Source organism: Sciurus vulgaris (genome assembly GCF_902686455.1).
Source record: "Sciurus vulgaris genome assembly, chromosome: 5".
Lineage (NCBI taxonomy): Eukaryota > Metazoa > Chordata > Mammalia > Rodentia > Sciuridae > Sciurus > Sciurus vulgaris.
Genome location: NC_136465.1, coordinates 170,457,687 through 170,480,991, shown reverse-complemented (window position 1 = coordinate 170,480,991; position 23,305 = coordinate 170,457,687). Strand labels below are relative to the sequence as shown.

At 61.4% G+C, this 23,305-nt stretch overlaps 1 protein-coding gene across 1 annotated transcript; it reads right to left on the bottom strand.

Annotated features, from left to right (window-relative positions):
• Nucleotides 1-1,478: 1,478 nt before the first annotated feature.
• CSF2RB (colony stimulating factor 2 receptor subunit beta) lies at nt 1,479-22,806 on the bottom strand. The gene is made up of 14 exons (XM_079141615.1): nt 22,008-22,806; nt 15,305-15,545; nt 14,410-14,533; nt 10,897-11,087; nt 8,272-8,429; nt 8,030-8,198; nt 7,431-7,566; nt 7,168-7,325; nt 5,627-5,766; nt 4,805-4,967; nt 3,773-3,863; nt 3,552-3,609; nt 3,233-3,336; nt 1,479-2,637 (listed from the first exon to the last, which is right to left on the bottom strand). Exons 2-14 carry the CDS (start codon nt 15,375-15,377, stop codon nt 1,509-1,511), a joined length of 2,694 nt encoding a protein of 897 aa, XP_078997741.1. The 5' UTR covers nt 15,378-15,545; nt 22,008-22,806; the 3' UTR covers nt 1,479-1,508.
• Nucleotides 22,807-23,305: the final 499 nt, after the last annotated feature.

Genomic DNA, 23,305 nt, shown 5'->3' with positions numbered 1-23,305 from the left:
GATTGACAGACAAAAGACGGGAGGCCCCCCCCGCCCCCCACCAGACCAGTCACAAAACCAGGGCCCTCAGGACCGTGGGTACCGTGGAGAGGAGGAGGCCAGGACAGGAAGCCCAGAAACCACAGAGTCCATTCTAGAACTTTCCTCCTTGTAAAGGTGGCATTTCAGACCCATGGACCAAACGGGCAATTGAAAGCGGCAAAGACACCTGGCTCACATTGATGGGTTCCAAAATAATAAACCTTTGACATGAAATGCTTGAAGCACAAAAAGACTCGGAGAAGACATGAAAGCAGGGCAAAGGCACCTCTGCACCACACGGCCTCGGTCAACCTGGCACCAAAGGAGGAGCGGTTGGTGGCCCCCCGCTGGGAGCACACGCGGAGCGCACCCCGCGGCCCCCTGTGCAGTTTTAGGGCGAACACCCGACCCGGGGAGTCACGTGCACTTTGGATGAAGGGCCATATGGGATCAGAGGAGCAGAAAACCCCCAACAAAACCGACCGGCTTAGCCCAGCAGGAAGCAGCAGCGCAGGGGACACGTAGGAAGGCCTGGGCAAGCCCAGGGACCCTCGGGTAATGCCAACCACACTAGGTAATGCCATGACTTTGTAGATCAGAGAGGCAATCCCCAGGGCCAGCCCAGACGCGCCCCACCACTGCCGCTCGGCTGTGGACAGCGGGACCAGAGTCTCTCTGGAGGGAGGGCAGCGGGCCCGTCCAGGCTGGACGCCCTGGAGCATGGCTGTCCTTTGATCAGCCCCCGTGGCCCCCCAGGGAGCAGTGTCCCCAGCTTCTGTACGGTGGACAATGTGGGTTGCAGAGTCCCTCCTCTCGCCCCACCTGCCTCTAACTGTGGCCCCCACCCGGCCTCATCCAGATTCCTGGGTTCCCTACGTGGCAAGGGCTGCTGGTCTCACGAGGCCCGTCCCCTGGAATCTCTGCGAGGACCAGCGGGGCTCCCCAGGAGCCCTGCATGCTGCCCCCCACGCCGTTGTTCTGAGGGACAGTTGGGATGGGTGGGGAACTACCTGCGGCTGCCGTGAGGACCCCAGTCCTTGTGCCCCATCAAGGTCTGACCCCCAACCTGGAGCCTCCTGCCCGCTCCACATGGGCTACCAGCAGGCCCTGTGCATCCGTGTCTGCGGGGACAGGCGGCTGACAGGTCTTCAGGCACGCTAGACAGGCCACACTCAGAAGAGGCCCCCGGGACCCCAGCCTCCCTCCAATACCGAATCAATGAAAAAGAAGGAAGATGTATAAGAAAAAAAAAAAAAAGAAGAAGAAAATCTGGTTTTTAAAAAATGAAAGAGAGGTAGAGGGGACACGTGTGGAAAGCTGAATACCCAGGACCAAAAACTCAGCCAATCAGAAAGAAAACTGCACGAGAGGGGGGGGGGGGGGGGGGGGGGGACAGCGGGACAGAGGACACGGGCTCTCTCCAGGACCCTCACTCAGCAGGGGAGCCCCCTGGGCTGGGCAGGGGTGGCTGGGAACAGGGGCAGGGCTCAGGAAGAGGTCTGCAGGGCCTTGGAGCACCGCCCCGGGCCACCTGGCGCCCCAGGGAGGTAGTCCTGACACTTCAGGGACTTGAAGAACTGAATGGCTGGCACCTGCGGCTTGGGTGGCCATGGGGCCTTCTTGGCTGGATGAACCTCATCTAGGACCCCGATCTCAGGACAGGGTCCCGGAGAGGAGGGCTTGCTCTGGGGTGAGATAGGCCCAGGCCCGAGGCCAGGAAGAAAGCAATAGTCACCCACCTGCTGCAGGACAAGGAGCCCCTCAGCATGTGGGGACGGCAGGGCCACTTCCTCCCGGGGCTCTCCTGGGCTTGGGATGTGGGCGCTGGACACAGGAGAGGCAGGACTGCCCAGGGAGGACCTGGGACACTGGCCCACGGTTGGAGGGAGCTCCACATAGCCCTCAAACCCTGGTTTCCTGGGGTCTGGGGTTCCAGGGGGCCCACCTGGCGGCTCAGGATAGAGGCTGGGGTTGTGCACTAAGGGAAGGCCCAGAGGGGGAGCAGGGGAGGCAGATGGGGCCCCCGAGGGCAGGGCAAGAGCCAGATCTGCCGTGGTGACATAGGCAGAGACCACGCCAGGGACCTCGGGGTCTCCAGAGCTCACGGGCAGAGGAGCCGGGCTGGGCTCTGGGTCCCGTGCACCCACCCTCAGCCCAGGTGCGGGAGGGGCGGGGCCTCCCCTGGACTCCAGGGAGGGGCTCCCCTCGGCCACCGGACTGGGCTGACGCTCCACATCCACAGCCTGGCCCCGCCCCGTCACCTGGGCCAGGGGGACCAGCTGCACCTGTCCCCCAGGGGGCAGACACAGGTACTCCAGGGAGCCTGCCGGTGCTGGCTTGTGGCTCTGGGGAGGCGCCGAATGGCCCGGGAGGTCAGGCAGGGAGCCGCTGAGGGGCGGCCCCAGGTAGGGGCCATTGAAGTCGAAGCTGGGAAGCCGGTTTGCAGGCCTGCCCGAGGGGGCTGGCGGGCCTGGCGGGGGGCTGTGGGGCGGCTCGGGGTGCGGGCCCGAGGCAGCTGGGGTGGTGCTGGGCCCGGAGGGTGGACTGCAGACAGCGTGAGGGTCCTCTGTGGTGAGAGGTGACACCTGGCAGTCTCCAAAGTCTGCAGAGGGTGTGCTGCGGGGGGACAGAGTCAGATGGAGACCACCGGGGTGCAGGCAAGGCAGGGCGGACCTCGCCCTGTCCACCGCCCACAAGAGGGAGCAGGCCCTGGCAAGGGACCTGGCCACCGACGTGGTGTCCCCAAGGATCCCATGCTTGATCCTTGGTACTTAGTTCCAGGTTGTCCGCCTGGAGGAGGCGGCTGGCTCCTGCCCTGCAGCCCAGACCCCGGCTGTGCCGCCCCCTGCCTGCTCCTCCGCAGCTCCCAGGGCTGGGCCACCAACTCTGCCTGACCAATGAGCAGCCACCAAGGACTGAGGCCCTGCAGCTAATGTCCTTCAGTCACCCTATGAGGCCTCTGCAGGGTGTCACCTCCCTGGATGGGGGACAGGGAGAGGCCATGTGCTCCTGTCCCTGCCTCTGCCCGGCCTCCCTAGCCTGGCAGTCGGGAGTCCTTCCTGATGTCCACCTGGGTGCCTCTGCTGGAGTCCCGCTGACCCTGTGGAGCTCTGCGAGGTCAGCCAGGGACACCTCCCGAGACGCCCCAGCACACCGTGCAGTGCCCGCCTGCTCCCCAGAGGCCCAGAGCCCCTTGGAGCCCCTCACTCACCTCTCCAGCTCAGGGAAGAGGCTGTCCCAGGGTCCCTGGGGAGGGGGGCTCCATCGGGGGGCAGCCCCCAGGCGGCCTGGGATCCAGAGGCCTGCGCTCCCGTTCTGCAAGAGAGGACACTCGTGCCCATGGTGTGGGGGCCGGGGAGGTGGGGACAGGCGGAGGACAGGCTCCGGGCCGGGGCTGCTGCTCCTGCAGGCGCCCAGGGACGGCTCCTGCGGCCAGGCCCACCCGCACCCCACCGGGACCCCCCGGGAAGGGGAGGGAGGGCCAGGACAGCCGTGGACAGGGCGGCCGAGGAGCCCTCCCCGCGACCTACCTGGAACAGGCGGCTCTTGCCAGGGCTGGGGATCTCCTCCTGCCACTGCCTGTTCAGCCTGCAGCAGGCACCAGGGAGGGACAGCTGCAGAGACCGCAGGCCGGGGCTCCGTGCCCAGGAAGGGGACGCCGAGGCCAGGGAGGGTGGACAGCAGGGACTGGCGGCACCAGGCCGAGCCCTCGGGCGCCCGGGGCCTGGCCACTCACCCTCGGAGGGCTCACCTGTACCCGTAGACGCCACAGAAGCGGAGCGCCAGCAGCAAGAGCAGGGTGACAATGACCAGGACCAGCGCCAGCACCCACGTGGTCAGCACTGCCGGCAGTGGTGGGACACTCAGGATGGGGAGGGAAGGGCTGCGGGCCCAGGGCAGGACCAGGGACCCCAGGACCCTGCCTGTCAGGCTGCGGAAGCTCCCTGCCAGACGGGGTGGGGACAGACACCCCGAGGGGGCCTGGCTGAGCCCCACCCGTGCTCGGGGATCAGGACCCAGGGTCTCGAGCCTGGCAAAGACCAGGTGCTGTGGCCAGGGCTCTGGCTGGCTGCAGCCCAGTCCATCATGGTGGCTTCCTGGAGGAAGCAGCCTGGACATTGACGTCCAGGCACCATGAGAACTTGAGAGGTGCAGAGGGAGTGGGGAGCTGGCCCAGGGGCAGCAGGTGCAAAGGCCCTGGAGCCCCACACTTCCTGTCAGGCAGTTGAGCCCCTCACGGCCAGGCCCCTCCAGACCCCCTCTTTCTCTCCCTGGGCTCCTCCCTCTACAAGCTGCCTGGCAGGGCTTCCTCCACACCTCCTCCATCTGCCGTGGACGCCCCTGGGGCTGGTCTCGTACTGTACATGTGCCCAGGTGACCACCATGGAAAATGGCCAGGGGCATATGGAAGGATCAGGTGTGGAGCCTTCCAATCCAGGCCCCAGTCTAGAGCTCCTGGTGTCTTCACTGCCATGGTAACAGGAAGCCAAGGCTGACCACCGCTGGGCAGAGGTTGTCAAAAAGGCTCATACCAGCAGGGGCGTATTACTAGAGGCAGAAGCCCTTATGTGAAGGAGGAGTGATCGTGAGACCTACTCTCCTCTACTTTCTCAAGTCCTCACCTGAGGTGCCTGTGCACAGCAGGTGTCCCTTCCAGTGACAGACACGTTAGGGGAACAGAGGCTGGGTAGTGGGGGTCTGGGGCCTCGCTTCTCTGTGCCCACACCTCCTGTGTCCTCTGCCCCGTGGGCTGACCCGGGAGGGCAGGTGGGCCCGGACTTACCCCAGTCAGTGGTCCAGGACTGCGCCTGGCTCCACTCGCTCCAGATCCCGTTGTAGACACCGGGGGTGGGCCTGACCCTCACCCTGGCCCAGTACTTGGTGGAGGGCTCCAGGGCCGGCAGGGCCATGCTGTGGGCGCTCCGTAGGGTCACCATCTTGCTGTCCTGGGGGGCAGGTGGCTGAGCCGCGGCCTCCTCCCTTGCTCCCGTCCCACGGCGCCCCTGCAGCCCCACCACTGCCTGGTGCCCACGGGGACCCTGAAGCTCAGCGCTGCCCGGGGGCCAGGAGCCCTGCTCTCAGCTCCCGGGGACACCGAGGCCCAGGCCTGGGATGTCCTGGTCAGACCTCACTTGGGGACTCTCCGCCTGCCGGGGGCTCCCTGTGGCTGTCCCAGGAACACAGTGCAGTGGACCCGGCTCCGGGCCCTGAGGCAGGAGCCCCGCAGTCTGGAACCTTCTGCTGCCTCCAGCTGAGCCCCTCCTGGCCTCAGCCTCCCTGTTCCCGGCTTGGAGCTCTGGGGAGGCCCTGCGGGCTCTGCTTCGGGCTCAGGAGCTGCGGGGTCTGCACAGGCAGCGCTGCCCTGAAACTCGGGCCCAGGACTGTCCAGAACCCGAATCCCAGGGTGTCAGCCTGCCCTGAGGGCCTCGGCCCCCTGCATCCCAGGCTGGCTCTTTTGGGACCAGCCACCTCACTCAGTTCAGCTCCTTCTCAAGCGACAGGACCAGGACCTGCTGACCACCGGGTCACGGCCCCTCGTCCCGGTGGTGGCCTCTGCCTGGCACCCTGGGGCTGCTCGGGGGCTCCCTCCCGCTGACACTCTCACCTCCCAGGGCTCGGCGTCCCTCCTGTGCTGGACCTGGAAGGTGTGCTCGATGTGCGTGTAGTACATCTTCTCCACCTGCCAGCGCAGGCTGTAGCTGTCCCTGTCCTTGGTCACTTGCAGGGTCGGGTGCTTCATCTGGACTGCGGGAGGGAGAACTTCAGGGTGTTCTCCACTCCAGCACCACATTTCCTGTGAGTCAGGATGGCCACCCTGCTGTCTCCCCAGCCAAGACCCCAGGCCCAGCCGCTGGGGCCTTCGTGCCTGTCTGCATCGCTGCCTACTCTGGGAGACTGGCTCCTGGGGTGGAGGCCAGTGGCCTGCTTCCTCCTCGTGCACAATGTGAAGACCCAGCCAGCCGCTCAGCTCCAGGCTAGATGTGCACCTTGTCCCCAGCACCCAGTGCCACTCGGCACAGTGAAGGAAGTCCCTGGACAGGCGGCTCAGCAAGAGTGACTCCCGACATGTGACTCCGCAGCCTTGGCCCAGCCAGTCCCCACACTGCCCCAGAGCCTCTGAGACCTGCTCTATTCTGGGCTACTGTCCCTTGACACCCCAGAGGGGTAGGGTATGTCTGAAGCCATGAGCCGCTCAAAAGCCCTCCCCCTGAAAAGCCCGCGTGCATCTGCTGCAAAGGGCCTTCAGTGACATCTAGGGGACACTGTCTCCAACCACATTGTGGCTAAGCAGAAAGGTGAAGCCCCTTTGGGACAGCTCCTCCCTTGTGGGCAGTAGACCTGAATTTGGAAAATGCCAAAGACAGAGAAGGCAGACACCAGGTGTGGACTCAGAAGTCCTGCGTTTCAACCTCGACTGACATCTTGCTAGCTGTGCAACTTTAAGTAAGTCACTCAATCACTCTGAACTTCAGTTTATCAATCAGAAAGAAGGAAAAAAGAGAATGTTTATAGCCCGATGAGGGTGGGGCTTTTATGAAAACAGCACACGTGTCCCCGAGTAATGAGTTGTCCTATATGCCACGTGTCACTCCACGTGCACTTGACCCATGGGAAACTCTTTAGCAGGGGCGACTCCAAGAAAGCAAGTGGAGACCCTAGGCAACGTAGGGTCACCCTGTGTCAAAGAACAGGAAGGGCTGGGACGCGGCTCTGTGGTAAAGTGCCCTGGGTTCAATCCCGGGGGTGGAGGACTTGCCATCGCAGGAAGGGACACTGCATGGGGTCCCTGGTGCCCATAGGGAGGAGTTACATCCACCCGCCAGTCCTCAGTCCGACTGCGAAGCTCCAACCCACAGTTGACAAGGAAGTCACAGATCACGGGTAGAAAACAAGAGGAGTCGGAGGAGAGCTGGGAACCAGGAGAGATGGAGAGCCAAAGGGTCTGGAAGATTCTGGGGGCTGGGGACAGCTGCAAGGCCAGAGAGGACACGGGGAGGGCCAGGGGCCTGGTTTAAAAGAAGGTCCCTTCCGGTCACTGGACAGCACTCCCTCCACAGGGACACACTGGATGGGCCAGGAGGGACACTGGGGGTGTCCACGGGAAGGACGAGCACAGAGGCAGGCGCCCACGACACGGCCACTCACTGTGCTCCGAGCTCTTGATGAGCCGCCCCTCCCTGCGTGGGCGGACAGAGACGACATACAGCCCGCCGGCCTCAGGGTCGGGCACCGGGATCCGGCAGCGGAGCCGGGCGTCCAGGCTGCTGAGCGCCTCCTTCAGCACCGGGGAGCACTCCTCCTCCCTGAAAGCAGGGACGGGGGACATGGGGACCAGGGAGAGCTGAGACCAGGCCACAGGAGGAGGCCTGACCTGGGCGGCCGAGAGCAGGAGGACAGGCAGCACTCACCGCGCCTGGGGGCCGGCCCTGTAGAAGAGGCCGAAGGAGACAGAGCTGGCCACGGGGGCCCTCAGCTCCCAGGAGCAGTTCAGCGCGTGGGCCCCGTCGAAGAAGCACTGCAGGTTGCGGGGCTGGGCCTCGTCCCCTGGCAGGGAAGATCCTGGGTCACTGCCGGCCTGTTCCAGCGCTTAGGGGCAGCAGGGGCTCAGCACGGGCAGGTCTCAGGTTTGGGCAGCAGCCTGGGCTTCACCCTCAACCGGCACCTGCCAGCTAGGTGCCCACAGCACCGGAGGAGCCGGGAGGTCCGCGCCACACCCGAGGCAGGGACGTCTCCAAGCTCCTCATGGGGAACTGGACACAGCGGCCGAGGCCAGGCCCGCCTGTGGTGCTCATTCACACACAGCTGTGAGGACAGTGTCTGGTGACCAGAGAGCTCACAGGACACAAGCTGCGGGGCCCAGGACGGCCAGAGAGCGCCCACAGACGGGGCTGCCCCAGGCTCAGGACACATAGCCCCAGTGCCTGCAAGGCCACGGAGTGGACGCCTAGACCCCTTCTGCCCGGGAGACCCCGCCCCAGAGGGACACCTGCTGCCCGGGCCCCAGTACCTGGCTGCGAGTCCCAGAGAATGTCCTGGCTCCACTGGCTGGGCCGGCCCGAGAGGCGGGAGCCGGGGGCCAGCCGCGTCCGCACCCGGGCCATGTAGGTGCTGCTGGGCACCAGGCGCTCTGCCTCCAAGACGGCCTGGGACGAGCTGCAGCGGAGGCTGGTGGCATCCTGAGGGACAGAGGGCGCTGCAGGAAGGGTCAACCCGCCTCCCCGGGACAAGGCCCAGCCGGCCCCATCCTACCTCCCAGGAGTCGCTAAGCCGCCTGTAGACCACCTCGAACTCCAGGTCCCCCTGTGCCAGCCAGGGTGTCTGGGCGTCCCCAAGGGCCACACTCCAGGTCAGCAGGAAATGGTCCCTGGCCTTGCTGATCTGCAGGTCCTTGGGTGGGGGCGGCTGGACTGCAGGGGAGGAAGCAGAGGGCACGTGAGGGCAGCACGGGGCCTGCCTGGGTGCCTGGGTGCCAGCCCAGAGCTGCCCCGGCAGCAGGGTGACCATGAGCAGGAGCCCAGGCTGAGTGGCCCCTCATGTGCACAAACACGGGGACCCGGTGTGAGCAGGGACCCTGGGGCAGGTCACTGTGCACAGGGACCAGTCTCCAGCCCAGCAGGTGTTCGGGCACCCTGGGCTACCCCGCCGAAGGCCGTCGAGGTGCCGGGGCTCCTGGGGCCCCGTTTCTGTGGCTCATGCTGGGAGACAATTTCCAAACAGCCACTTCAGGCAGGTGAGTGTCCCGTGGTGGCCATGGGACATGGTGTGTTAGAGCCAGTCCCAGCTGGAGCTTGAAGGAGTCATAACCCAGGATGGCAGGTGCTCAGCACAGAAACCACCCTGTTCCCACCCGCGGCTGGTACAGGCATCAGTAATGGATCGCCGCACTCCCGCCCCTGAGGCTGACGGGGCGTGGGAGCCTCAGCCCCGAGCTCCACGGACACAGCCAGCGAGGCTGCCTGGGGACCAGGCACCACCCTGGTCACGGGACTTCAGCGACTCTCCTCCACCTGCTCCTTGCACAGGTGGAGATAGTGACGGAGGAGGTGACTGTCCCAGGTCTGCAGGGCAGCCTCAGAGGCCAGATGCACATCAGTGCCCTCGCCTCCCGGCCTCCCAGTCAGAGCCAGCGCACTCAGGCTGGGAGCGACGTCCTACGCACCCGGCCCTCAGGAGGCCGGAGCCGCTCTCCCTCCCAGCTGCCAGGGCCCATCTCCCCAGAGCCCTTCCCGCGTCCAGGCCTGAGCTCCCTAGGGCGCGGCTGCCAGTGGTCTGCTCACGCCTCCTGGTTCCCGTGGGTGCCACAGAAAGAACAAGCAGAAGATGAAGCGCCCGCGTCCTGTGCCTGTGCCTTCCCACGTTCTTGTCCCTGTCTGTCCGCTGCGTAGAGACCACACGTCCAGGCTGCTCCGGCCACATCATGGACACCAGCCTCCCTGCCTCCCTGGCCTCTCCTCCACTCTGCACACACACGCCTGCCTCCAGCATCCTCATGCCAGCCTCCCATTGTGATTAGAGGGGGCCTCTCCAGTCCTGTGCAGGAAATGGAGACCTCTGCCCTCCGCCGCCTGGACTGGACAGCTTGATGCTCCCTGGACTCAAGGACCGACTTCTCCAGCGCCGCAGTCTCCTGAGCCTCCTGTCCTGCCCAGGTGGTCACCGCTGCCAGGGGCTCCTCCCGCCCTGGCTCCATCCCTCCCATCCTGCCAGGCCCTCCTTTCCCTGGGAAGCCGTCCTGCTCCCTCAGCCCTGGCCCCTGCCTCTCCTGGTGCATGTCCCCTCCAGGTGGCCTCACACGGGAAGTGCTTCAGTGGCAGTGCTGAGCTCCCCTGGGGTCCAGACCCTCTGTCCCCAAGCCCGCATTGCAAACACCCTTCAGAGGAATTCCCAGTGGCCTGACCTGCCCCTTCCAGGGCACAGCTGCATGGCCTGTGGCCGGGGCAGGGACAGAGCGGGCTCCCTCCAAGCTGCCGAGCAGCGGGTGGCCCTGGGTCAGGGGCAGGAAGGCCACGTGCCGGGGCCCAGGCTCAGTGCAGCTCCCCACGCTGGGCAGCAGCGGGCACGGCCCCTCCCTCCCGCCTCAGCAGCATGGAAGTCAAAGGCCGAAGGTCAGCCCTCCCTGGCCCTGCTCTCCGGGAGGTGGACAAGGACACAGCCTCCCCACGAGCCCTGCGTGCACTGGCTGGACGGTCCCCTAACCTTCCTCACAGCCCCCTCCCCTTTCCCCAGGCCTGGGAATGGACCAGGCCCCATGCGGCTCGGCCGGCGCCCCACCACTGAGCCGCCCCGGCCCGTGTTCGGCCTCCTCGGCCCTGACCTCCCTGAGTCCGTGAGTCTGAAGGGCCACCGCGTTTCCCTCTCGTACACAGCAGGTCAAACCACAGCTCCAGACGCGTGTCTGCACCCGACCAGGCGGCCTCGGGAGCCTGCGTAGCCCCACCACGCGGCCCCGGGGCCCCGGCGAGGGCGTGAGCAGACCACCCCTTGCCTGAGTGTGGGAAGCCCGTGGGAGAGTGGGCCTGTCACGGCCGCGTCTGCTCAGCGGTGACTCTGCACTCCTGGGCCTCAAGGGCCTGATCCACAGCAAGGGCTGTCGCAGAGACGAGAGGGGGCAGCAAAGATGGCGGCTCCTGTCAGTGAGAGCTTCCCTGAGCCTCCTGGGAAGGGCTCTCCTGGAGGGAGGCCTTGGGCTGGCAGCCAGGGGCCTGGCAGGTGGCAGGGTGCTGTCATGGCACCCGCTCAGAGGCCGCTCAGAGGCCAGCACTGTGAGGACGCCACGTCCCATCCCCACCCAGGACAGGGTCCAGACCTGGAGACTCTCACCCCTGGTGGCCCTGGGTAGACGGGACCCGCCCTGGCCAGGCCCCAGCTCCTCACCGTGCTGGGTCAGCAGCACCGAGAGCTGGACGCCCAGAGGCCGGTCTGCTTGGAAGAAGTAGTAGTCCTCGTCAGCGATGACGAAGTCCTGGTACGGGATGCGGCAGCTTCTGTGCACACACGGGGCAGCCGGGCAGGCTGGCGAGGGCGTGTCCTCACTGAGGCCACAGGACACGGGCTGCGGAGGGTCCCTGTCAGGAGAGCACAGCGTCCGCTAAAGAGAACTAGAAGCATCCATTTATCGAAATGGATGTCGTCTGTACAGGATGGAATATTTTTCCCCCACAAAGTAGAATGAATGTGTGGCATGTGCTGGTAAATGGACGGAGCTGGAGACTGTCCTGCTGAGTGAAATAGGCCCACCCCCAAAAAACCCCGAAGGCCGAACCTCTCTCTGGTTTGCGGATGCTGCCTCACAATAAGGCGGGACGGGGGAGGGGAGATGGCAGCCCCTTGTTTTGGAGAAAGGGGAAAGAAGGGAGGGGGTTGGGAACAGGAAGAGAAGGGCGCGGCGTGAGGTTCCTGTGTTCGCAGGTGGATCGGGACCAGCGTGATCCACCCCACGCAGCACCATGGGAATGGGGAGCCAGACTCCGTGTGTGTGACACGTGTAAACACCTCCTCCTGTCCTGTGTGTCTAAACGGAACACATTAAAAAGAGAAGAAGGAATCCTTCACTCATCGGGTGTCACTGAGTGCCCGCCACGTGCAGCTTCGTCCTGGTCAGGGGCCGTCCGTGAACTCCCCAGGTCCTGCCCGCCCCTGGGCTGCTGGGGGCAGAGACACGGGCTGGACCCCTGATAACAGAGGAAGTGGGGACAACTTCATGAGGACAGCACAGCAGGGAACAAGGGGTCTGGGAGCTGTGGGGGTCAGGTGCGGTTTGAAGAAGAGGACAGAGAGGACTTGCTGAACAGGTGGCCTGTGGGCTGAGCCTCCTAAGGAGGTGGCCAGGAGAGCGCACAAGTCCCAGGAGAGGGGGCTCCAGGCGATGGGAGGGGCCCGTGGCCAGCCGCACTGCACCCTGGTGTCTCACAGAGCATGGGGTAGTGGCCTGTGGCTGGTGGTTGGTGGGGATCTGACTGCTCAGTGCTCACAAGAGATCTAAGTGACCAGATAGGACCCGTAGGGACGGACCATCTGTAAGGAGTGGCGTAAGAGCAATCTGAGAGTAACCGAGGGCTGACCTACAGGACCCCCTGGTTTCGCGGGCTTTTAGTGGACTTTAAAAGTCACTAATTATGGAACTCGCAGGCCAGTCTACAGACCACGAGTCTCCCACTAGCTTGGCTGCAGATGGCACCTCGGACCAAAGCTACCAAAGTCTTAAACCTCTTCTCCAGCAAAGGCTGTGTCTGCTCCTCCTCTGATCTCTATCTTAAATTGCAAATCTAACTTTTCCTGGGAAAAGAAACTTCAAAGATCCAAATCATAAACTCACTGATCAGTATCTGGCCTCTGGTGCCCTCCAGGTGACAGCATGTGTGTGTCGGGAAGGCACCACAGCCTGGGATTGATGCCCCCGCCCCGCCTCAGGGACTGAGCTACTGCCCGACCCCTGCGTGAGCTCAGCTTGCCACCAGAGGTGGAGATGATCTCTCCTGGGTTGTCTGGCTTTCCAGATCATTCTTTTACCTCACCCCAACTAACCCCCGAGGATTAGCTTGTGAACTGTGAGCAGAACAGACCTGGGTCTGGTCAGTCAGAATATTTGGATTTCACAGTGAGTTAGGGGCAGAGGTTTGGAGTGAGAGTCACAGAAGGTGTGGCCCATGGACTAGGCCACCAGGGGTCCTTGGGTGCTGGCTGTGGACGGGGCGGGTTGGGGCCACCCAGTTACTTCTGGGCCACCCCTGGGATAGGAAGTGGTTTGGACCATGGAGGAGGATCAGCATGGTCAGACATGCTGTTTGAAGACAGATTTGACAACCTCTGTGTCGGGTGCTGAGCAGGGAAGGAGCGGAGATGGGAGACTTCAGCCAAACCTAACTCCTCGCTCTGCCTGAGCCCCATGGCTACTGGCTCAGGCAGAAGGAGGGGAAGAGGAGACGGGAGCACCTTTGGGCAGAGGCCCTAAGTGAACAGGGACATCTGGAGTCAGAGACACCTATTCCAAGTGACGCATGGAGAGGCACGAGGCCCAGCCGTTAGGGGAGGCCCAGCTGGAGATTTCCATCTAAGCTGGAGGCCCTGGCCCGAGACCAGATCTCTGAAGATCGGCTGTGGATAACAGAGGAGGTCCAGCATCAAACCCACCCATCTCGCCCTTTCCGTTGAGATAAAAAAGGAAGCGAAGAAGCCATCAAAAGGGGCTGGCGGGGACATGATGGGGGCTGGGGGACATGGCACTGAGTCCGGAGCAAGAGGAGCCACAGGACACTGAGGTCATTGGAGACAAGTGCCTCCCATGGTCAGAGGGAGAAGGCCAGACCTCCCCCAGCTGCGGAGGTGTTGCTGACTGACAGGTGGCAGTAGGGACAGCAGAATCCTGGGAAGGGCGTTTGTGGAGGAAAGACCTGACATCAGGCACTGTGAGACCTGAAGACTTTAGAGGAGAGTCGCAGTGAGGGACAGCAGGGAGGGGCTGGGGCTTCGGGACGCAGCCCCAGGAGCTGCCCCGGGGCTGCAGTCACTGTTGGGTCTGGGACCGGGCATTGGGCCACACTTGCCAGGTGATGGGAATGACCTGGGGGCACCATCAGGGACACAGGGGAGGGTGGGGACCGTGGTGGCAGCCACGTCCTTGAGCAGTGAGACCTGAAGGTCCAGCCTCAGGCTCAGACAGTGGCTGAGACATGATTCCCTGGGGGGCCGGGGGCCCTCACCAGCCAGGTCCAGGGAGCTCCCCGCCCAGGCTCCTGCTGTCTCAGGCAGGGAAAGTGGTCACCAGGGGTGGGAGGCGGCACAGGGGACAGGGAACAGCACAGGGAGGACTGAGTCCCGGAGAGCTCTGAGGGAGGCGGGTGCAGAGACGCCCGGGCCGTTTCGTTGTTCCACTTGCGGCTGATTCAGAGCCCCAAGGCCAGAGTGAGGCCAGCCACCTCCCAGGCGGCCTGCGCACAGAGGCCGTGGGTCAGGAGGTGGCCACCTCTCGTGGGGAGGTGGAGGGGCCGGAGGGTGAGGAGCCCCGCGGGCAGCGGACACTGCCTCTGTGCTGCCGCCTGTCCCGGCGGCCCTCCCCGTGTCTGACAGCCCCACCTTGGGTTCCATCTCCCCCTCTGGGAACCAGGCCTGGTGTCCTTGTCCCGTCCAGCTCCGGGGAGGATGAACAGGCCACGTGGGGAAAGTCTGCCCAGGCGAGGTCACCGTCACCTCCACCACCACCTCAGTGTGGAGGCCCGTCTGTCCCTGGGCCCCCGACATCAGAGGCCAGCAGGCAGGCCGGGCAGGGCTCCTGGGCCGCCCTCCTCCCTTGTCCTGTCTGGTCCAACCCACGCTGACCCCACCTGCCCCCTCCACTCCAGGGAGGACGACGCGGCTGCCCTGCCTCCGCCCGGGCGCCCGGTGGCTCACCCGTTCACGCTGCGGTGGAGGGTCAGGTTGAGGAGCCCCTGGGCGGCTCGGGCGGCCGCCCACCTGCAGGCGATGTAGCTGGTGTAGTCGTTGTAGCAGCTCAGCGTCTGCAGCGGGACGGTTTCTGACGGCAGAGCGCAAGGGGTCACTCTGTCCCCTCCCGTGTCCCTGGTCACCGCCCAGCTCCTCGGGATGTGCAGCCCCGGGAAGGGGTCCTGGATCCCTGCGGGGGCCTGGGCCTGCGGGGGCCGGGGGCTCTGTGGGTGGGGACTCTCCCCTCCTGACAGAAACACAGGTGGGCTGATTGCCGGCCACTCGGGGCCCCTGCCCCATGCTGCTCCAGGCCCTCAGGACAGGGCCCTGCCTCACACGCACGTCCTGCCCTGACCCCACGGGCACCACGGAGGAGAGGCAGGGCCAGGCCCAAGACGCCACGGGCCCCGCCCTGCCCACAGCCGCCAGGCTGAGTGTGGAAAGGCAACGAGGTTCCCGGGGTCACCCCCAAGTCGAGTTCACCGGGGGCTGAAGCGGGAGGGACCCCGGGGCCTGGAGGTGGGACCCTGATGCCGCCAGAGGAGCAGAGGGTCAGTGGGGAGGGAGGCCAGAGGGGCCTGGACCAGCGTGGAGGCAGGGCCTCGAGTGCCAGGCTGAGGAACCTGGGCAGAGCAGTGACCGGGCCTCCGCCAGGTTCTCCAGGAAGCCAGAGGGTGGACAGGGCCAGGGGCCAGGGGAGGTCCAGGGAGAAGCAACAGAAGCCATGAGGGGAGCTTGGGGGGGAGCTGTGGTTCTGGGAGTGTGGGGGCTCCAGAGGGAGCGGCCCCCTCGGGGCCCAGCAGTGAGGGGGAGGGGAGGGGGAGGGAAGGGAGAGGGGAGGGGAAGGAGCCATCGGACTCACCTTCTGACCCTGCGACCCCGGGCCCCCACAGGGCCAGCAGGGCCAGGAGGAGCAGCCCCCAGCTCAGCGCCATTCCCCAGTCAGCTGTGGACCTGCAGGTGGCCTTCCAGGGGAGGCCTGGCTGGGGGCGGGGTGGAGGTCCTCATTGCTGCAGAGGTCCGTGTTCCTGTTCTTGCAGGCGCTGGGCCTGACCCATGTCACCGCTCCTGTGATCGCTCTCCAAGACTCTGGTCCTCTGGGCCTGCGGAAAGGTATGGCTGCTGGGAGCTGCCCAGGGCACTGACCCTCTCCTGGGGGAGACCCGGCCCCAGTGAAGCATCCAAGACAGGCCCTTCCCTGGAAGCTCAGGGTCCTGGGGCGACCGTGAGGGGATGGGCTCAACGCCTCTGAGACAGACGGTCCTGGGCACAGGGTGCAGTGGCCCCCGATTTGAGAGCCCCGAGAGGGAGGCCCGGGCTCTGACTGAACCCAGCTCCCATGGCCTTCTGCCCGCGCTGCTCTGGGGAGTCGGCGCTGGCTGCACCGTGTCACCCCAGGTGCCAGCTGTCTCGGGCCTGGCGCTCCCCGCCTCCGCTCCGTTACCGGCATTTCTCCCACAATGCCGTCTGCCCCAGTTCTCCTTTCCCCGAAGAGGCTGGGGATTTCCTCATCTCATGAGCTCCTGGGCCCTGGGAAGTACCCAGAGCAGAGCAGACTCGGGGGCTCCCTTCTCTGCAAGGCTCCGACGCCTCCCTCAGGACGCACATGCCACACGCTGGGCCTCCCCTGCCTGCCTGTCCGACTCTCTGTCCACCTGCCCACCTACCTGTCAGGGGACACAATAGGGTTAAACCGTATTTTACTCCATTTTCCTCTATGATAAAAGAAGAAGTAAACAGTATGAAGTGATAGAATATTCCTGTTTTTAAATGTTAGGGTGATGGAATAACCCGTCAAAACCTTCTCACCCCTTTCCCCACACGGAGGTCAAACAAAACTTCAAATGTAAAAAGTCAAATCATATTAAACTCCAAACCATAGACGTGAACCTTTGACCTATTAAAACTTAAAAACAATCAAAGAAATCAGAGAGCAAAGACTGACAGATAAAAGGACATCAAAGCAAGTCTTCTGTGTTTTATAAAACGAACAGAATCCTAAAGCAAGGCACAAAAAGCACAAACGAATGTCTGCACTGGTGTCTTAATCTGTTAGGGCGGCTGCAACAAAATCCCACAGACGACGCAGTTGATAAACGGCAGATGTTCATTTCTCTTTTTCCGGAAGCTGAGGTCCACGACTGAGGTGCTGGCAGATTGGTCTATGGGGAGGGCTGCTTCTCGTGGACTCTCCTCTGTAATCCCATGTGGCGGAAAGAGCCGGAAACTCTCTGGGCCGCTCCAATCGGACACTTATCCCTGTCAGGGGCTCCACCTCCCAAATTCCAACGTATGAGATTTGGGGAATACAAACATACAGACCATAGCAACCAAAATGATAGAAAACAGGTGCTATCTTCCACTGTGAAAGAGTAAAACGTACAGACCCCATTAAAGAATGCAAAGAGAATATTCACCCATGCCCAGAGAATTCACCCGAGTCCCCGGCAATTTTTTAATGCCTACCATTCGCCAGGCACTGTTCACAGATGTTAATGAACCTGTGTGGGCTACAGGTAAGGAGCCTCACTTTGCAGATGAGGGAAGCCACCTAGGGGCGTTCAGAAGTGTCGTGGGGTCACCGGCTGGTGCGGGACACAGGCTGGCGCTGAAGCCCACAGCAGGCTGGCTCAGGACTTTGCGTCTTAGCCGCAACATCAAGAGTGATCGTGATTCCCCGATCGCCAGGGTCAGACGGGTCCTCTGGGACCTAGCCTGGCTTGACGGACATTTCTACAGACCTCACAGTCATGGCCAAAAGAAAGGAAAACTTTGAAGCCTGGAAATCAGCATCCTCAGGGAGATGGGAGACATCAGAGCTATTTTAAAACACAGACTTACTTGTGTGCAAAAAACAGAACCCAGAGTTCCTAGATTGTGAAGCCAGGATTTAAAGATCAATAACCAGCCAAATCACAGAGCAAGCACCACAAATGATCGCCTTGCCGAGGTAGACGTTTCGCGAGAAAGCAGCAGACAGGAGGCGGGTGGAAAGTTTTAGAGACAGATTGAGACCTGGAAAAGGATCCAAGAATCCCAACCTCCAGAAGCAGAGGCACAGAGGATAGGCACACATGGGGAGCAGCGCCAGCTGCCTGGCTGCCCCCGTTCTCCTGGTAACAAAAACCCAAGCTGGGCTATTGTTGTATACAATGAAAAGTTATATTTCTTATCCTTTCCTGCCAGAAGGCATGGTCAGGTTAAAATCATGTCCAGGGAGATATGAGTAGAAGCTTTATGTGTGTCTTGCAGAAATGACTGCTTAAAGGACCCAGGTGAGAAGGAGTCCATTGTTGCTCCTCTGCCTTTCCTCCTTCCTCCAAGCCCGTGATTCAGAAGTGAAGGCCGGAACCCCAGCAGCCATCTGGACCATAAGGTTACCTTGAGGATGAAAGCCGTATGCAAGGACTATGTGAGAGAAAGAGAGGTGCTTGGATTTCTCTTGTTGCTTCAGAGCAACTGTACCAGCCTGAGATGACCAACCCTGGACGTCTTTTATGTAGGGGGAAACAAATTTCTATGTTGTTGAGCCACTGTTGCTTGCGAATTTTCCACATTCAGTCCATCAGATGCAGTAGCAAATGTTCTCAGGTCTTTTAAGAGACAACAGTCTGCTAAGGGAAGAACAAGACGACTTTGTTTCTAAGACAAGGAAGACTTTTTTAAGGGAGAGAGGCTACTGCAATGGGGATTGTAATAGAAGAGAGATCAGGCCCAGGCCCAAGGTTCCTCTCCAACACAGCCACACCCAGTTACATGCAGATTGAACTTTTCCATCTTCCCCCAATAAAAGGGCAATCCTGCAAAAACTTCCAGAGGGAAGTGAACAAGCAGGTTACTTTCAATGGGACAAAGGTCAGGTTGGCAAGAGTGTGGTCTTGAAAACTCCCAGGAAAAAGATGGATAACCAAGAATCACGAGAAGCAAAGTTTTTTTTGTTTGTTTGTTTGGTTGGTTGGGTTGGTTTTGGTTGTTTTTGTTTTTGTTTTTGTTTGGTTTTTTTTTTGACATTCAAGGGCAACAAAAATTTTTGGTCACAAAGGTAAAGAAAAAGTTTCAGATCTTTTCTTTAAAAAAATTAACCTAGGATATATTTCGGGAAAGACAAATTTCAAGAGAGAAAGATCATATGCAGTACTGGAGAAAAGAAATGGCCAAGACTTAAAGGAAGAAGAATCGTTATGGCATAGAGTAAAAAGAAGCCAAAACAGGAAAATGATATTGAGCTAAAACTCAAAGGACTGGCGTGGGAGTTGGCTGTGAGGTCGGGCAGAGGGGAACTGAAAACTTGGTAAGGACCTTGTCTTGTGTTGGAAGAGCACACGTGTGCTAATTAAGCCCAAAAGTTGGTAGAAAATTTAAATTCAATGCTGCTGTTAAGAATGTTAAGTATTCCCCAGAACCACAAAAAAAAAAAAAAAAAAAAGGTTAAGTATTGCCGGGCAGAGTGGTGCAGGCTATAATTCAGCAACTTGGGAGGCTGAGGCAGGAGGATTAAGAGTCAAGGCCAGCCTCAGCAACGGCAAAGCACTAAGCAACTCAGTCAGACCCTGTCTTCAAATAAAATACAAAAATAGGGCTGGGAATGTAACTTGGAGGTCAAATGTCCCTGAGTTCAAACCCAGTACCCCCAAAAAAACAGGACAAAGAAAGGAATGTTGAGTATAAGCCAGGTGTGAGGGTGCACACCGTAGCCCCAGCAACTCGGAAGGCGGAGAGGGGAGGTTGCCTGAGCCCAGAAAATGGAGACCTGTCTCAAATAAATAAATGGACAAATAAAATAAAAAATAAAAAGTTACTAAAATTAAGGGGTTTGCATTGGGACAAGAGAATGGAAGAGAAGAGGTGGAGGAAGGAAAGAGGAACTCTCAACGCCTTACTCACAATGAGCAGGCACATCAGAATTCCTCAAGGTAGGAAGAAGTTGAATGGAATAAAAACTGAAATAAAGAAGCAAAACACAAATTCACTCGAGACAAAAGCAACTTCGCGGGGCCCTGTCACGGAGGTGTTTCAAGGAAGGGTACTGGGTGGCCAGGTGGGACGGTCCCAAGGGAAGGGGACCCCAGTGAGACCCAGAGAAGGGGACACCAGAGACGCAAAAGAGGAGACGCCCCGAGGAGACGTCCTTCTGGACAGACGCCCGCCGTCCCTGGCGAGGCGCAGACCGGTCCCCGTCACACGAAAGCGAGACTCACCCAACGGAAAGCTGGAGGGAACTCGGGTGCTCCGGAACGTGCCAGAAACCTGGGGCCGCATCGGAGGGGGACGCTGGTGCCCTCCTGGAAAACGTGCCCGCGGAGGTGCCCACTCGCCCACCGGCCCGAGTCCCTCCCACCCCGTGATCCCTAAATTCAGCGCCATCCGAATGAAGCTTCCAGGGATTTGTAACCGGCTCGATCGGCTCATTCTCATTGACAACGCACCAGAGATGGGAGACCCGCTCCGTTAGCCAGGAAAATAATAAAGGCTGTAACGGGAGGACGGGAACAAGGGAAGAAGCACACACGGGGAGGGTTCGCGGTGGCATCCAGGAGCAGAGGGGCTACACCCTAACTACGGCTTTCAGATAACTAGACGGCAGGTTATTAAAGAGTTAAGATTATCACTGTACATATGACCCATCCCTCCAAATTCCAGGTGCATCAAATATCTAAAAGGCAAAACTAAAATAAGGTAAATTAAATAAAATATAGTTAAAAGTAAGCTGGGCACCATGGTGCACACGTGTAATCCCAATGGCTGGGGAGGCTGAGGCAGGAGGATCGAGAGTTCAAAGTCAGCCTCAGCATTTAGCCAGACCCTGTCTCTAAATGAATATAAAAATGGTCCTGGGGATGTGGCTCAGTGGATAAGTGTCCCAGGTCAGATCCTTGGTACCAATCAATAAATAAACAAGATTATAAAATCATTGATATTAAGGGGTTGAATAACAAAACCAGAAACAATGGCAGCTTTGACCTCTAAACTCATAAGCAGAGCATTTTTACATGCCATGAGACTTCTCAGACCTGGCCAAGAACAAGGAAGTGATGGGAGGACGTATTTCCAACCTACGTAGATAAGGCATTCGTCCACCTTAACGTGAATCTGCCGTGAGGGGAAGCTTCACTCCAGAACAGGGAGAAAGAACTTCCCTGCAAAGGGGCCTGGCAGGAGGGGCCAGCCCTAATCAGGGAAAGGGGCGACTCTGGCAGCAGGGGCGAGATTTCATCCAGGACAGTGGACACAGTGGGCGGTGGATGACGTCCCCAGAGCCGGCCTGTCACGCTGGCTCAGCCACTCGGGGGCAATTCCACAGTCCCTATTAAAATGTCATGTGTGTGACCAAGATCTTGCCGGGCAACTGCTACTCCTAGGGACCCAGGCTCCCGGGGCACTTGGATGGGGGCAGGAAAGCTGGTATCAGCCGAAGCGTCTATGACGTGGGCTGAGGTGGATCTCGAGGTCCCCGTGCCGACAAATGCCACCTCTTCCTTGGGTGGATTCATGAGTCAGATCTGTACGCACCACGTGGAATACTGTCCAGAGCCGACAGCAGATGAAAACAGAGATTCGTGGAGCAGCCTAGGCCAGAGTCCCAGTCCTGCACAAAGGGAAACGCTGTCCTCTGTCACACATGGAGAAGGTTCCTGAAGGACGACCAGGCAGGGTGGGATGTAGGACGGGAGACGGGGTCCATGGGGGACAGGGGCCGCCGGGGACGGCCGTTCGTCTCCCTCCTGCTGGGCTGTTCCGATTTGATAATCAGGGGTGTCGACTCCTTGGACACGAGGCACCCTCGGCAAACCCCCGCGGGCCCTCCCGTGGGAGCTGGCCCTAGAGGGGTGCGGGCGAGGATGGAAGAGCCACCTGAAGCTAATGGGAAAGCTTCCCCCCTCGCAAAGCCGTTCCACAGCGGGGAGACGATAGAGGAAATGAGACTCTGATTTTGCAAAAATACCGAAGCCGGGGTTCTGGAGCAGAGCCACACCCGGCGGCCTGGAGGCTGTCTGGCGAGGCCCCGCACACTCACACCCCAGCGTGGGCCCCAACGCCTGCCCTCGGGTCTGCGGCAGACCTGTCTGTGCCCGACGTGCCCTGGAGCAGACGGCACGGCGCCCGGTTTGGGTACAGATTCAGTACGCAGTGGTGGAACCAGAGGGGCTGTCAGACGCCCCCTCTGCCCCGGTCTCTCTGTGGCCCTGCTGTGTGTCCAGTGTCCTCTCTTCCTCTCTAGGTCTCTCCGCCCCCTTCTATTCCACAGATGGCGACGCAGAAGCCCGGGCACAGAGGGGATATGTGCACTGCCACCAACAGCCCAGAGACAGCCACGACGGCACGGCGCCCGCCTTCCCGGCGGCTCCCTCCACCCCGCCAGACTGCCGAGGCCGGCCCCAGCCCTCACATGGAACCGACACGTCCCACCCCGCTGCCCCCCACCTCTCGAGTCTGGGCTCGAGTCTTCCCCAGAGGCCGAGCCCTGATCTCCACCAGTCCCCAGAGCAAGCTGTCTCCCTGGACACCCTGTCCCTTCCCTCCTGGACTCCGCGCCCTTCAGCCCTGCCCTGGGAGCCAGGCCCTACCTCTGAGGGGGACAGGCCAGCCTTCCCCGGAGCCTCCAGGCAGCAGTGAGCTGGCGCTTCCTATTTACTTCTGCTGCCCTGGCGAGGAAACAGGGCAGAAAGAGGAAGCGGGCCTGAGGCGGTCACGGCTTCTCAGAACTCGGACCTGACGGCCTTGCCGGGCATGCACGTGACCTCTGCCTCCGCTGGGCAGACTCCCGCCCGCTGTAAACTCCTCCTCGGCTCACGCAGGGCCTCCTCCGGGCAGCCCTCCTGACTGTCCCAGAGGGAGCCCAGGGAGGTGGCCAGACCATGCCAGCGGCAGGTGTGCCCAGAGCCAGGCGGAGCTGGGCAGGACTCTGAGCCCACTGCTTCTGAGAGTGCGACCTTGTGCAGACCCCCTGCAGGTGACGTCTCCCAGGGCCGCCATCTGCTACTTTCACAGAAGCATCAACGAGGCCGGAAGGGCTGCCGAGGGAGACCTCCGCTCAGAGCTGCCCACAAGGATGTCCAGCGAGGGGTGGCCACGCTGTCCTGCAGTCCGCGGCTGTCCTTGCCCACGCTGTCCTCAGGGCCACCGTGTCTGGCTCCTGTTTCTGCCCCACACTGGTCCGTGGCACAGAGGAGGCGCGCGGCCTGCGGGGAGCTGTTGAACGGGGAGACACCGACGGCTGGCGCCCTGACTGCCATGGCTGGCAGGCTTGAGGCCGGCCGCGCAGCCCCCAGGCGAAACCCAGAGGGACACCAGAAACCTCGCCTACCCACACCAATGACGTTCTTATGCAAAAAGTCAGAATTAATGCAAAAATACAACGGACGAAGAGCACCATTTAAAATAGAGGCAGCGTCGGCGGCAGTGCCTGCGGAGCTGGGCTGGGGTCTCAGGCGGAGGGAAAAGTAGAGGGAAGGGAGAGCAGGTGGCCCCGGGGGCGGGCAGCAGAAGGGCGGGTCTGCTGCAGCCAGACCTCTGGCCTGCTTGTCGTTTGCTTTCCCGAGGCCAGGAAGGCCGGGCACCCTGCACTGCCCCCCCCCTGCAGAGGAAGCCAGGGCTGGACGGCAGCGACAGGGCTGCCCTGGGTGACGACCCTTCCCGGCGCGTCAGGGTCAGGCAGGAGCTACCCAGGCTGGAGAGGACGGATGTGAATACTGTCCTGTCTTCCACCTGAGCATGTCCCCTGGGCTCTGTCCCTGAGCTCTGAGCTCCCCTGCTGTGCTGGACAGAGGCAAGGCGCCCGGAAGGGGCCACGCTGGGTGCAGAGCCGAAGAGTAGAGGCCAGGTGGAGGCCAGGTGGACGGTGGGTCTTCAGCCCCGTTCATCC

What these genes read in the sequence shown, in the direction of transcription:
- CSF2RB (XM_079141615.1), bottom strand. Translation starts at nt 15,377, where the DNA reads ATGGCGCTGAGCTGGGGGCTGCTCCTCCTGGCCCTGCTGGCCCTGTGG. An exon ending in CTCCACCGCAGCGTGAACGG is followed by an intron (nt 11,088 to 14,409) that starts GTGAGCCACCGG and finishes CTCTCCTGACAG; the next exon opens with GGACCCTCCGCAGCCCGTGT. An exon ending in AGGGCCGGCCCCCAGGCGCG is followed by an intron (nt 7,326 to 7,430) that starts GTGAGTGCTGCC and finishes CCCTGCTTTCAG; the next exon opens with GGAGGAGGAGTGCTCCCCGG.